Genomic DNA, 13,820 nt, shown 5'->3' on the forward strand with positions numbered 1-13,820 from the left:
ATATGTCCTCTGGAGTTTTTTAAAATTAAAGTATCACCAAAGATGAATTATTTTCACTTGTCAAATTTTCTGAACTGTTAACTTGAAGGTGTTGATGGTTTAGTTATATATCTCATTGCTTTTCAAACTTTAATGTGCAGAAGAATGTATGGAGTTTTTTTTTTTTTTTTAAGATTTTACTTATTTGACGGGGAGAGAGCAGGAGAAGGAGAGGGAGAAGCAGGCTCCCCACTGAGCAAGCAGGCCGATGCAGGACTCGATCCCAGGACTACTGAGATCATGACCTGAGCTGAAGGCAGATGCTTAACCAACTGAGCCACCCCGGCGCCCAGAGACGTGGTTTACAAATGCAGACTGATTCAGAAGCTCGAGTGGGGCCCAAGCACTTCTGTGTTCCCAAGAGAATGCTGCTGCCATCAAGGACCACACGTTAGGTAGCAGAAGATCATGACCTAAACATGTGGGCAGGCTCAATCAAGGCCAGAGTATGCTGCTATATGCCAAGATTGTTAGGAGAGTGTGATAATTAGCTTTCTATTTAAACATATTTAAAGTCACATTTTCCTTAGCATCGGTTATTTCAAACTTATTTCCAGCGTATTGAGACTACTGTGACTTTTAATGCTATTAACAACCCATATTTCTTCCTTTACATTCCTTACAACTCCTCTATCTGGCACAGAACCTTCTACATAGGAAGGGTTCAACAAACATGAATGAGAATGTTTTAACAGCAATTCGAAATCTCAAAAGGTAGGACTCTCCTACAGGGGTAGTCAGGTAATTACAGAAAGCCCAAGAACAAAGTCATTTGCATATACTTCTTTTTATTCCTGTTTTAGGAGCCACACAGTCTGTGGTAAGACAGACCCTCCTGATTTGTCATCTCTGATGGTTACTCGGTACTGAGCTGAAAGTCTTCTCACCTCCTAGAATGTAGGAAAAAAACATTTTGAACAATACTACTGGCTCCACAATGAATTAAAGGGGAAAAATCTTCTAAAGTGGTTTTCTTAAAAATTTATTTTCAGTGTAATAGTATTCATTGTTTTTGCACCACACCCAGGGCTCCATGCAATCCCTGCCCTCTCCAATACCCACTGAAGTGTTTTGTTTTTTTTTTTTTTAAGATAAGCATTCTCTATTAACCATCCCCTAAACTCACTGATCTTTTATATGAATGAAATGTTCATGAATTAAACTGACGAATATGCTAGGAAAATCTGTTTCTTAAAGTATCACAAGAGCTGATTTAGAACTCTCTGCATCGGGAATACAGTGTTATGTCAACTTCGGTAGAGTGTAAGAATGCTTGTTCTGCCTCCCCTGTGCCTTTTTTGGGCCTGTTTACTTGGCCATTTTATCAAGAGCAGCCAGAAAAATCCTTTAGGATTTCCAGGTTTGTGTTCACTCTTGTCGGAAGCAAGGAATAGAAGTTGGGAGTCTTAGCAGTCAGGCTCTAACTGGTAAGAGTACGAGGAGCACGAATACGGAAACAAATGGAGAGTGTAGAGTAATTCTGCTCAGATCTTCAGATCTGTAAGATGCACTTCTAAAATTTTTAGTACGAGGCACCTGGGTGTCTCAGTGGGTTAAAGCCTCTGCCTTCTGCTCAGGTCATGGTCCCAGGGTCCTGGGATCGAGCCCCGCCCGCATCAGGCTCTCTGCTCAGCGGGGAGCCTGCTTCCCCCTCTCTCTCTGCCTGCTTGTGATCTCTGTCAAATAAATAAAGAAAATCTTTAAAAAAATGTATTTGTAGTAAAAAACCAGTACTATGAAAAAATGATTCTATCCAAATTGGCTTTTTATTTATTGATAGATTGTTGATACATACTGTTTGCAGATAGTATGGACACAAAAATTATAAAAATAAACCAGTAGATATTTAAGGGCAAATGCAAAATTTGCGTATTAGGTAATTAAAGATTTTATATACTTTTTTATACTATAAGTTATAAACTAGATATATTAAGCAAAAAAAGCAAGGTGCAAATGAGCACATATCATATGCTACCATTTGTGTTTTTAAAAGGAGATACAGACACATACCTTCCGTGTGCATAGAATACCTCTGCAGGAGGGAGCTCCTGTCGCCGGTTGCATAAGGGACTGGATCGGTGAAGGGGAAGGAAACTCACTTTTTAGTGAATATCCTTTGGTAACAACAATTTTTAGAATCAAATTCATGTACTAGTTTAAATATTTTGATTCTATGTGACTGAACCCTCACACATGGATTTAAATTCTATGCCACAAAGAGAAAGGATTTAAATTCTGAGCATTTTGGAAACAGTTTCATGAAAGGGGTTTACAGGATAAAGTAGGTACCGCCTCATCAGTTCTCACTTGTTCATGACAGTGATATTTTAATGAAGGATTTCTTTTCCAAGTATGAAATGTTTTAGACAATATGTGAAGACTGTAAGCTGACCAGTGGCCAAAGTTAGCCTTTTTCTCTTTCCTAATGAAGAAGGCTTGTGTAAATATTTAGAGGGCTTGAAATTGTTAAAGAAAAAAACTGAAATGTCTTACAGTGAGTTCTGGGTCTACTTGATAGAGAAATCAAGATTAAAATCTGCCATTAATATGCTACTCACTTGTAAGTTATTGAAGAAAAATGTCAATACAAGAATAATTGAATTTTTATTTTCTGTTGTCTTAAGAACAATGACTAAACTGTAGTTCAGGACTGTGTTTCTTCTGTAGCCTGACTTCTTTCTTGTGTCATGAAGGTGATGACACAGATGTTGGCCGTTCCAAGGATCATGAATGTTGCTCATGTGCTTTCTAAGGTGGGTATACACCCTGTAGGCTCATTATGCTTTTCCCACTAACCCAACTGAAGAGGGTCATGTCCTCCTGCTCCACCCCACCAGCATGGAGTCTAAATCCAAAAAGAGAAAGCTAGATCACCTACTCTTCCCCAGTGTTATACACCTTTCGTTAAGCCTTTCGAGAACAGTAAGCTGATCTGCCTTCTTTACACTCATCAGCTCTGACAGAGGAGCAAGTAGATTTATGTGATATCACTGTTTTTGTACCTCCATGCTCTGGAACAAACACATCTGCAAACAGTCCGCTCTGGGAGCGTTTAAAAGGCCCTCAAAAATTGGGAATAATATCATCTCTAGTATAAAAGAATCCAAAAACATCCAGCTCCAAATAGTCCCTGAGCACACAGTTCATTCCAGCACGAAGTCTCCAGAGAGGTAATGAATGAAAGGCACGTTTTCTCCGACTTGAGGACCGCTGCATAGCACGAGAGATGGTGCACCAGCCAGGCTAAACCAAGGTTCTCAGCGACGACATCCCTCCCCTCCCAACTTGAAGTCTCGTACACTGGAAGGATCTAATGTTAGATGTAAACACAACACTTCAGACTAGAGGAGTGGCAGCTGGGGTACAACCCTTCCTTCCACAGAAGATTCAAGAGGAAAGGACAAGTTCAAGACTCCTCTTCTTCCTTTTCCAGGAACTCCCTCAGCGTTCCACTGTCCACAGGGATTAGCAGGTACTCCACCCCGTCGGTTCCCTGAAAGTGAGAAGACCCTGGATGTTAGTCATTTGTCAAGAGGTAGAAGGTGAACCCTGTTGTAAGTTAAACAAAAAAGATGGACTTAATATCTTATATAAATACAGAAATGTAAAGATTAAGGCAAAAGGGTATATAGGCTTATCTATCTAAATAGACTGAGTTTATAGTTAAACCACTTCCTAGTGGAAAAGATTAGAGGGTCAGTAGATCTCTTTACACTCCTGCTCCGCTCTTGATTTCTCTGTCCTTTTATTCAGGGATCTCTACCACTCCAACCCACATACCGCCCCCCCCTTTAAAAAAACCCCAGGGGCATGTGGGTGGCTGAGTCAGCTAAGCATCCGCCTTCTGCTCAGGTTGTAATCCCAGGGTCCTGGACACCCCACTCTGGGAAGTCTGCTTCCCTCTGTCCTTCCCCTGCTCGTACTCTCAACTAAAAACTATTAAAAAAAAAAAATTTTTTTTTTTAAAAGTAATCTCCACACCAAATGTGGGCTGGAACTCATGACCCTGCGCTCAAGAGTCACATGCTGTACTGACTGAGGCAGCCAGGTCCTGCCCTTCTTAAATAACCCTCACTAGCCTCTCGTTTCTATCACCCAACCTCTGCACCTTTCCAGAAGAATTGTCCGTAATTGCTGGTCTCCATTTCTTCCCCTTTCACCAACCCAGTCCAACCTAGCTACTACCACCATTATCATGTCATTAGAAGAGCTTCGGTTTGGACCACCAGAAATTCCTTACTCCTAAATCCAATACATATTTTCATCTTTTTGGCCTCTTAGCAGAACCTGTACTGCTAACTGTTCTTTCTTAAAACATGCTTCTCTTAGCTTCTATGACATCATATTCTGGTTTTCTTCTTGGCTGTCTGGCTATTTCTCCTGCCTCTACACATTTATCTTCTACTTGGCCATTACATGTCACACTTCTAGGCTTAGTTCCTTGGCCTTCAAATCTCACTCCCACCAATGCCTGGTTTTCGTTACAACCTAAATACACAGGGACTGATCTTCTATCTCTAGCCTAGCTCTTTCCCCTGGTTTCTTGTCCTAGGAAAACCCAATTGCCTAGCTAACGTCTCCATTTGGAAATCTCAAAAGAGTAAGTCTAAATATAATACAATCAGGAACTCGATCTGTCTCCCCAAAAATGTTTCTCACCTAATTCTCACCAACTCTCTAGTTCTGCAAACCAGACACCAGAAATGATTCTTGACACTTTTCCTTGGTGTTCCTAACCATCCATCAGTTCTTGTCAGTTCTGCCTCCTGGGTGTATCTGAACTCCAACCACTTTTACTCTTCATCATCAGCTCTAACTACTACTATTACCACACCTTCCTAGCCGGTCTCTGTGCACGGACATTTAGCAATCCCTACCCTACTCTGCCCCATTCCATTCTCCATACCAGAGCCAGAACAATTTTTTTTAAGGACTTCCTTTAATTTTCAAATGAAGATTAAAATCCTTTCCTTGTCCTAAAAGTAGTGCATGGGCTAGCCCTTACATCTCTTGTCTTTTCAGCCTTGTCCTGGGGCCCACTGGCCTTTATGGTTTTCTCTGACCAGTTATCTCCTAGTGTCCTTCTAGATCTCAGCTCAGGGGTCTGACAACCAGAATTAACATAACATGTGAACCCAACTTCTTTCAGAACCATGTACTTTTCTGATCATAGGACACCATAGTTAAAACTTTAGATGTGTCGGATTATTTGACAAATTTCTGTCTCCTCCATTAGACTCTAAGCTCTGTCAGCAAGGAGTCGGGTTTTTGCTTACCACTGTATGTTCATACTTAGTGCTCCATACAGACCCAGTTAATGAATGTGGTAGAAGGAAGAGGGAAAAGGGAATAATTTCTAAGGGCCTATTACTCTGGACTAGAACCTTTGAAAGGGCTGAGTACTTTCAACTTCATCTCCTTCTGCAGACTCAGATGGCACACTGCCCAGGTGGATCCTTGTGACCCATCCGGAAGCTGCATTTTATTATCAAGGCTGAGTCAAAGGCATACTTGTCCTTAAGTAAACAAGAGAGAAGGTGTTCCTAACATCTATAATGCTGTCATCGAAAACTCTCACCTTCTTTGTCCTTAAAAGCTTGTGGTCCCTAAATTCAGTTAACTGGGCCCGAAGTGTCAGATCACTATTGACCAGGAATGCCTCCCGACACTGTTGGTAAAAATCTTGAAAAGAAAATCCTAGAGAGTTCAAAAGAAGATGTGAACATAAGTTAGCACTGAAGACATAGCCCCACATATCAAGGAACACAAAAAAAGAGTGCTATTGCTATAATATGTCAAAGCAGTCTGTTAAGCATTGCTTTAAAAACAAAACAAAACAAAACAAAAACCTCTGGAAGAAGCAAAACTAGAGAACACTTAAGTATTAAACACTGTGGCTTACATTTTAAAGAGAACTGATTGGCTGAAAATACTCATCTGCGACCAAGTAAAACATAAATCTTGTGGGAGCTTTAAACCGCATGAATAAAGTGGACTTTTAAAGAAGGAACTACTAGTAAGTCAAGAGAGCTGTACAAATATTAAAATATTTGTCTAAATGAACACATTATTTTTATCCAAGGGGAAGAAAATCTGCTAAGATGCCCAGCATATGAAATATATATAATTGGTAGACACATGTCCACAGCTGCCATAGGAACTTAGGAAATTTTACACAGGAACAGTAAAAATGGGCCAGACATGTCTTTCAAAGTGCCCTGGCCAGCAGCCTACTCAGCAGCGTCTCTGTGGCGTTCTTCAAAATGTGCCATGTGGCAGACAAATTGATCCCAGAGCAAACCATTTATGGCTCCTGTGAAACACTGCAGTGCTATTATTAAATTCCAGAAAAAAGGAATTTATGGGGTGAAACAAAAGTCACACACAATTTAATATCATAAATATTAGATACCAATGTAAGAAGGGTTATCCTGGTTATCCAGCTGATACTTTATCAGTAGCCTGAAAATCCCCCTAAGGGGAAAAACAAAACAAAACAAAAAAATTAAAATCCAGAATGTTAACATCAAAAGAGAACAGTAAAACAGACAAAGATAATGTGAACTATTTGGTTTAAACTTTTTGTATTTTCTTCTCTTCCCTTCTCCAGGGAACAGCCTATCCTGGCCTACTTAAAAAGGAGAAGCTTTTAAAAATTTCCTTTTAAGGAAAATCTCAGAATTTTTTTTAAGGCTATAGGTTGTTCAAGTGAGAAAATGTGAAATATATAATAAAATGTACAGAGAAAAATACTAATGCCATAACCCTAAAATAACATCCACTAACATTTGATGTAGAAATCATATTTGTGTTCTATCTTTTCAAATCTTTGTGGAATGAAGTAGGGTGGAAACACATTAATTCATGCATTTATGTATAGTATACACCATTTTATATCTTACCTTCTACTTACTCATTTTCCATTATTAAAAAGTCTTCCTAAAATTTTCATATCAATTTCTACAAAGTGGAATTACAGGGCTGAAAGCATGCTACACTAAGATTTCCAGGAGTCCTTTGGTGTGGCAGAAACTTTAAACCTTTATATTTACATTTTTAAGATAATCTAGACAATAATTACTATCAGCATATTTGGATCATCTGAATGGCCACATTACAACTAGATACTGCCAGTGACTCCGCAGCTAAATGTTGGTTAAAATTTTTGATCACATTCATACCAAGAAAAGACTACGTGATATTGGAGTTTGCAGAATGAAACAAAATTTCATAGTTTAAAAAAAAAAGCAGTGGAGGCTAGTACGCAGACATTTAGGGTATGCCAAACTACAACTACTCGCATTAGAGCAGTCAGAGTCATCTCTAATGTCGAGAGTACTCACGCTGCACGGATTCCCAACTTCCCACATAGCAGCTTGCATAGTCCGTTAACAGTAAGCACAGTTAAGACTGAATGAGACCTTTTCTGTGCAATTCTATAGAAATTTTGATTACTAATTTAATGCACATTTCAATATTAATGCAAGGCTAATCTTCAGGTATAAAAAGCAGCTATATAGAGTAAAAAAACTGATCATTAAAGTGTGAAAAGGGGACGCCTGGGTGGCTCGGTGGGTTAAAGCCTCTGCCTTCGGCTCAGGTCATGATCTCAGGGTCCTGGGATCCAGCCCCACATCGGGCTCTCTGCTCAGCAGGGAGCCTGCTTCCCCCTCTCTCTCTGCCTGCCTCTCTGCCTACTTATAATCTCTCTCTGTGTCAAATAAATAAAATTTTTTTTAAAAATGTGAAAAATCTTGTACCATTTGACTAGAAGTGCCATTGCTCTTGGGAGGAAAAAAAGGACTTCACTAGTCTCACCTGCTTCTTTAAGAAACTTAAAACACAATAAAAATCATCGATGTTTGGATTAATTTATAGGTCTAATACATTCTAACTTGTGAGGAGTTAGTTACACTACCTTTATAATATTCAGTCCACTCATCTAAGAATACAGTATTTTTCTTCATCTTTTCAAATTTTAGTAATTCTCAACAGGGCTTGTTTTTAAACAATTCATCTTGTTAACTGTTCTAGAATTCTGTGCTTGGGAGGGGAGAATCTACTACTCAAAGCCTTTTTCAACAGGTTAATTATCGTGCCCTTTATGTTTTGCCAGTTTATGCTATATCCAGATTTTCTTAACTTTTATTAATTCAGATACTCCTTTAGGTGAGGCTGCTGAAAGGGCTTCACTGGAAACATTACAGAGATGTTTAAAACCAAGAGTTTGGGAAGTCAGGCAGATTCGGATCAAAATCTCTGTGCCCTTTGCTATCTACCATATAGTGGTGGTGAGGATCAAAGGAGTTATTTTATGTCAACGGCCCTATGTCTGTATCACAGTGTTCAATATATAATTAAAAATAACCATCAGATTGAAGTAAAACCCATCAAAATTCTTTTTCCTCCACAATGACCATTATCTTGAGATGCTCTTATTTAGAAATATAAAAACCAAGAAAAAAAATGTTGACACTACCGTTAAGGAGTCTGCCTGTTGCATAACCCAGTACTGGCAACTATCTTTTACTCTCTTAATCCTGCAAACTAAGTAGAGACTTTAGAATTTTAGAATTGCCATTAAAACCTACTCATGAAAAATCATATAATGTAGATTTTTTTAGAAAAATAAATTAGAGTTTTCATTCTTACCTTGCATTAGGGGTAAGGCTTCGTAAGACATGAATTAGGGAACTAAGTGGTAACGATCCAGATTGTTTAACCAAAAGAGAATTCTCATAGGAGGTTTCTTCAGTATAAGGACTATATGTAGTAGTTTCATACCAGAGCCAGTTATAAAGACTCTGCTTTGCATGATCCCACACTATAGCATGTGATTAAAGGAAACAGAAGTTACTAATTAGTATCATATTATCATGTTACTGGAGTCCACTCTAGGAAAGAAAGTGTTAAATAAAAAATGAACCCTGGGGGCGTGGGCTCGGCTCAGTGGGTTAAGCCTCTGCCTTTAGCTCAGGTCATGATCCCAGGGTCCTGGGATCGAGGCCCACATTGGGCTCTCTGCTCAGCAGGAAGTCTGCTTCCCCCGCTCTCTCTGCCTGCCTCTCTGCCTACTTGTGATCTCTCTCTGTCAAATAAAATCTTTTAAAAATAAAATCTTTTAAAAATCCTGAAAATTTTTCATTTTTTTCCATTTCCCCATCCATATCAGTACCTCACAACTTAATTTCATTGTCAACCAACATATGGATTTTTATTTGTCTATTAACTACAGTTTAAAATATATTAGTGTTACCAGGGCATAGGGATTTTCACAAAGTCTCAGAATTAAATGCATAAAATAAATGTTGCAATACCACAAAGAGTAGAAAGAGACCAAAATAATAGTTGGGCTGCTTCTTCTCTTCATGAAACTTCAGGTGTAAAACATCCCCTTTAGAATCTGAATTTTTTTCCCCAAGAATTATGTTCTGAATCAGACTGAGGACACTTTTTTACTTTTAGCAATCTGTGACCTTATGCATGCAACAAAAGAAAAAGTGTACTGAAAAACAATAAAAATGTTATGATTTACAACATTAAGAAATTTCTTAAGACTGATATCCTGAGGGACACCTGGGTGGCTCAGTTGGTTAAGCTGCTGCCTTCAGCTCAGGTCATGATCCCAGGGTCCTGGGATCAAGACCCACATTGGGTTCCTTGCTCAGCGGGGAGTCTGCTTCTCTCTCTACCTCTGCCTGCCACTTTGCCTGCTTGTGCTCTCTCTCTTTCTCTCTCTCTCTCTGACAAATAAACAAATAAAATCTAAAAAAACCACAAAGATCAATATCCTGAGAAAGAAAAATGGTAATACTTACTGAGAGGGGCATTGAGGTGATCGATAGATGCTATAAGGTATATGTTACGTAAAGAGGACAACTGTCCAATAATCTGCTGGCTTTTGTCTCCTCTCAACATTTGGCTATCCAAATTGTGGATGAGAAGGAAGAGTTCCAAAGAAGAATCTAAAAGGAAAGACTATTCAATTATTATTTATAAGGAGTATTTGTAAAGTCCTTAACCACACACAATGCCTGTGTATTAAAAGATGTGTCACAGTGTACGGGACAAAGTAACTATTGCATAGAGGTATGTACTTTATTTGAGAAGATCACAGTTTCTCAAAAGAGGCAACAAGTTATTGAAGTCTTAAGGAAATTCACTGAAAATCAGTCGGGACTGAATGTTAAGTGGAATGGTTAGCACCCGAATCAGCCCATCAAGCAGTTCCAGTCAGGCTCAGGAAATAAGGCCCCAGGCATTTTGGGCTGGAGGTCAACCTGTACACGTTGCATTGCAGGGCGGGAGGGGAGAGGGGGCACACACACACCAAAAGTTCTCTCTGTGCATTAAGAGACAGAAAACCCTGATTATCACAAAAGCCAAAGAAGACAAAAAAGGGGTGGGGGTGGAATTTAGGATACTGCTCAAGGCATCAGGAAAGTCAGAGAGGTAAAAATATGTCTTAAAGGTCAGTGAAGGCAGCACTCGGAGGATGGAACTGTCGAAACCGTTAAACACTTGCAGAGACCAAGACAGAAGGAGGGTGAGCCAAGGCCACCTGTGTTTAGTAAGAAAACTACAGTAGGTGATCTTCAAGCATACAGTTCAGGTAGCACAGAAGTAAGAAGTTAAGAAAAAAGTAGAAGCGGGATATGTCTTCAAAAAATCTGAAATCATTGAACTAGGAAAAATCAAATAGTGTGGAACGGTAGTAGAATCAGGTAAACTTCTTCTTATGCTGGAAGAAGTCCTAAACATGTTCAAAAGCCACTGACAAGTCTCTCCAAAGTTGTTAAGAAACAGGACATAATGGAGGATGAGCCTTTTCGAGAGAGTAAATTTTTCTCTCACTGGGGCTAGAGGGACAAGAGAGACAATATAGCAACAAAGACTCTGACAACATTTTGAAAGTCAAGATGCCACCATAATCAATAGTACCTAAATTATATATAAACATATTTCTATTTTAGAATTGAATTATACTTAAATGTTGATATATTTACATTTATATCATATGTATACTACATAATTCTGAATTATGTAATTATATATTCAAATTATACACCCATATGCAAAAAACTTTTATATACCTTATATAATTATAATTTATGTAATTACAAGTATGTTTTATAGAAACAATATATAAAACAGGCATTACATATGAACAGGCACCTATTTCTTTTTTTTTAGGCACCTATTTTCATAAGCATATAAACAATATCAAAATTCTCCGTCATATCAATTATTACTTTTTCTTTCCTTGTTTAAGTAGATTCCATGCCCGGCGTGAAGCCTAATGTAGGGCTTAAACTCATCACCCTGAGATTGAGACCTGAGCTGATACCAAGAGTTAGACACTTAACTGAGCCAATTAGCTGAGCCACCAGGCAAGGCACCCCACTCCTTTTCATTCTTTTGTGGCTAAGTGGCAACTGTTGGACCCTAAATAATTTTATTTTAAATGTTTTGATATGCTCACATAGCCAAAACATTCACATCAAAGGAAAAACAATAATGTTTCTTTTCATTCCACAGATTTTAGTGTATGAAACTGTTCAAATGCAATGATATTTACTCCAAATAAAGAGATAAAAATGTTTCATAAAAACAGTAAACAAGGGCGCCTGGGTGGCTCAGTGGGTTAAGCCGCTGCCTTCGGCTCAGGTCATGATCTCAGGGTCCTGGGATCGAGTCCCACATCCGGCTCTCTGCTCAGCAGGGAGCCTGCTTCCCTCTCTCTCTCTGCTTGCCTCTCTGCCTACTTGTGATCTCTCTCTGTCAAATAAATAAATAAAATCTTAAAAAAAAATAGTAAACATTAAAAAACAAAAAAAAACAAAACAAAAATAGTAAACAATATAAAAATACTAAAGATGCATCTATCACCTGGGGGCATTTCACATGGACCAAGTAAAACCTGAGAACTACTCTGAAATAACAGGCTTTGGGTTATACAAACTTAGGGTAGTACAAGCAATTCTTTCCTGTTAGGCATTAGTGAAGTTCAAAGAAAAACTTCACAGAAAGGACAAATTATTTCAGAGAAACCTAATCAGCACTGAGAGAAGTATTATTATTGAAATAACCCACATTTTTGGATACAATAATACAGATATTCCTTGGTTTCAGATGGGGATATGTTCCAATAAACCCATCCTAACTTGAAAATAAAAGTCAAAAATATATTTAATACACTCAACCTACCAAACATCATAGCTTAGCCTGGCCTATCTTAACTGTACTCAGAACTCTTACGTTGGCCTACAGCTAGGCAAAAACACGAAGCCTATTTTACAATAGTGTTGAAAGTCCCATGTCATTTATTGAATACTGTACTGAAATTAAAAAAGAGAATGGTTGTATGGGTACAGAATAGTTACAAGCTTATTGGTTATTTACTTCCATGGTCGTGTGGCTGACTGGGAGCCTTGGCTCTCTGTCACTCCCCAGCATCACAAGAAGAGTATAGTACCACATATCGCTAGCCCAGGAAAAGATCAAAATTCAAAACTGGAAGTATGGTTTCTAGTGAATGTATATTGCTTTTCCACCATCACAAAGTCAAAAAATGGTATGTCAATCCTTTTTAAGTTGGGGACCATCTATCTGTACATGAATAAGCAGACGTGTACGCTTAGCTTCACCCTAAAACTAGAGCATCTACTTCATGTTACCTTCTTTAAATTTGTTTACTATCCAGTCTAGCTGATCCAATGCACTGCGGAAAGTACCCATATGATCCAGGACTTCTTCTGTTACAGAATTCAGGATCTATGTCATAAAAGTGCAAGAGGTACATCAATTACTACTTATTCTGTCATATAGGATAAATACAACTAAGAAATCAATCCTTTTTTATAAATTAAAAATGCATTTAGATTTCCCATCAAGTCTGAAAAACCACTTAAAAATCCTACTGGTGCTTAAGTATATCTAATTCATTTTTTGGCCCAAGTTATAGCTAAAACAGAACATGGGAGAACAATAAAGATGTACAGGTAAGAGGGCAGAAAAAATATCACCCCCCATCAATATGGCAAACGTTAGAATACCACAGAGCTATCAAAGAAAACAGGATACAAACATTAAAAAGGCACTTTTAAAAAGGAATACTGCACTGGTTAATATCCAGCACCAAAAGGTTTAGTTTTCAAATGATGAAGAGACACAAATGATCTATAATAAATGCATTATAAAACTACAAACTATTACTTATATTATTGCTTTCAGAGTAGCAAAGTGACAAAAAAGTATAGTAAAACTAAAGTCTTCCATAATACTGTCTTTCAGAGAAGTACAGTTGATACTTGGTATAGGAAACAACGTAACATTCCTCTAAGACTTAATACATTTATCAGTTACAAAGTAGAAAATTCAGAGATGAGGATTCAAAGCTAGAACCCTGAGTCCAAACACATGATCTCAAGCACTATGCAATCCTACTACTGTAAAGGCTAAAAAAATTTCAACATGCCGGGAAGAGAAGCACCTCATTCATGTGGGGGTACAGACAGGCAGGGATATAATGTTGCTCCTTTTAACATTTTTGAAACTTACTGATTTCACACTTATTCCAGGAAAGAAGCCATTGATGACAACATGAATGGAATCTTGCAGCACACTGGTTCGAAACCTTTCTAGTAAATCTCTCTTAGAACCCAAACCATAAAGCACAATGTTGAACCCCAGGCTGTTAGGAAAGATAGCATTCATGACATTAAAGTTCGGTACCTCTTAATTTTTTATAATCAACTAGTTTCTTTAAGTCGATGAAGAAC

General features: G+C 38.3%; 1 protein-coding gene across 3 annotated transcripts in view; it reads right to left on the reverse strand.

The window, feature by feature from the left end:
- Positions 1–1,786: 1,786 nt before the first annotated feature.
- ORC2 (origin recognition complex subunit 2) overlaps positions 1,787–13,820 on the reverse strand; it is a 45,450-nt gene continuing 33,416 nt past the window's right edge. For all 3 annotated transcript variants that reach the window (XM_059393170.1, XM_059393168.1, XM_059393169.1), the window contains exons 12-18: positions 13,600–13,732; positions 12,717–12,813; positions 9,858–10,004; positions 8,692–8,863; positions 6,452–6,513; positions 5,618–5,736; positions 1,787–3,532 (exon numbers count right to left, since the gene is read on the reverse strand). In XM_059393170.1, coding sequence (XP_059249153.1) covers positions 3,446–3,532; positions 5,618–5,736; positions 6,452–6,513; positions 8,692–8,863; positions 9,858–10,004; positions 12,717–12,813; positions 13,600–13,732 — 817 coding nt within the window. In that variant the 3' untranslated portion in view covers positions 1,787–3,445. The remainder of the gene's footprint in view (positions 3,533–5,617; positions 5,737–6,451; positions 6,514–8,691; positions 8,864–9,857; positions 10,005–12,716; positions 12,814–13,599; positions 13,733–13,820) is intronic.

This window comes from Mustela nigripes, chromosome 3 (genome assembly GCF_022355385.1).
Source record: "Mustela nigripes isolate SB6536 chromosome 3, MUSNIG.SB6536, whole genome shotgun sequence".
In the NCBI taxonomy this organism is placed as follows: domain Eukaryota; kingdom Metazoa; phylum Chordata; class Mammalia; order Carnivora; family Mustelidae; genus Mustela; species Mustela nigripes.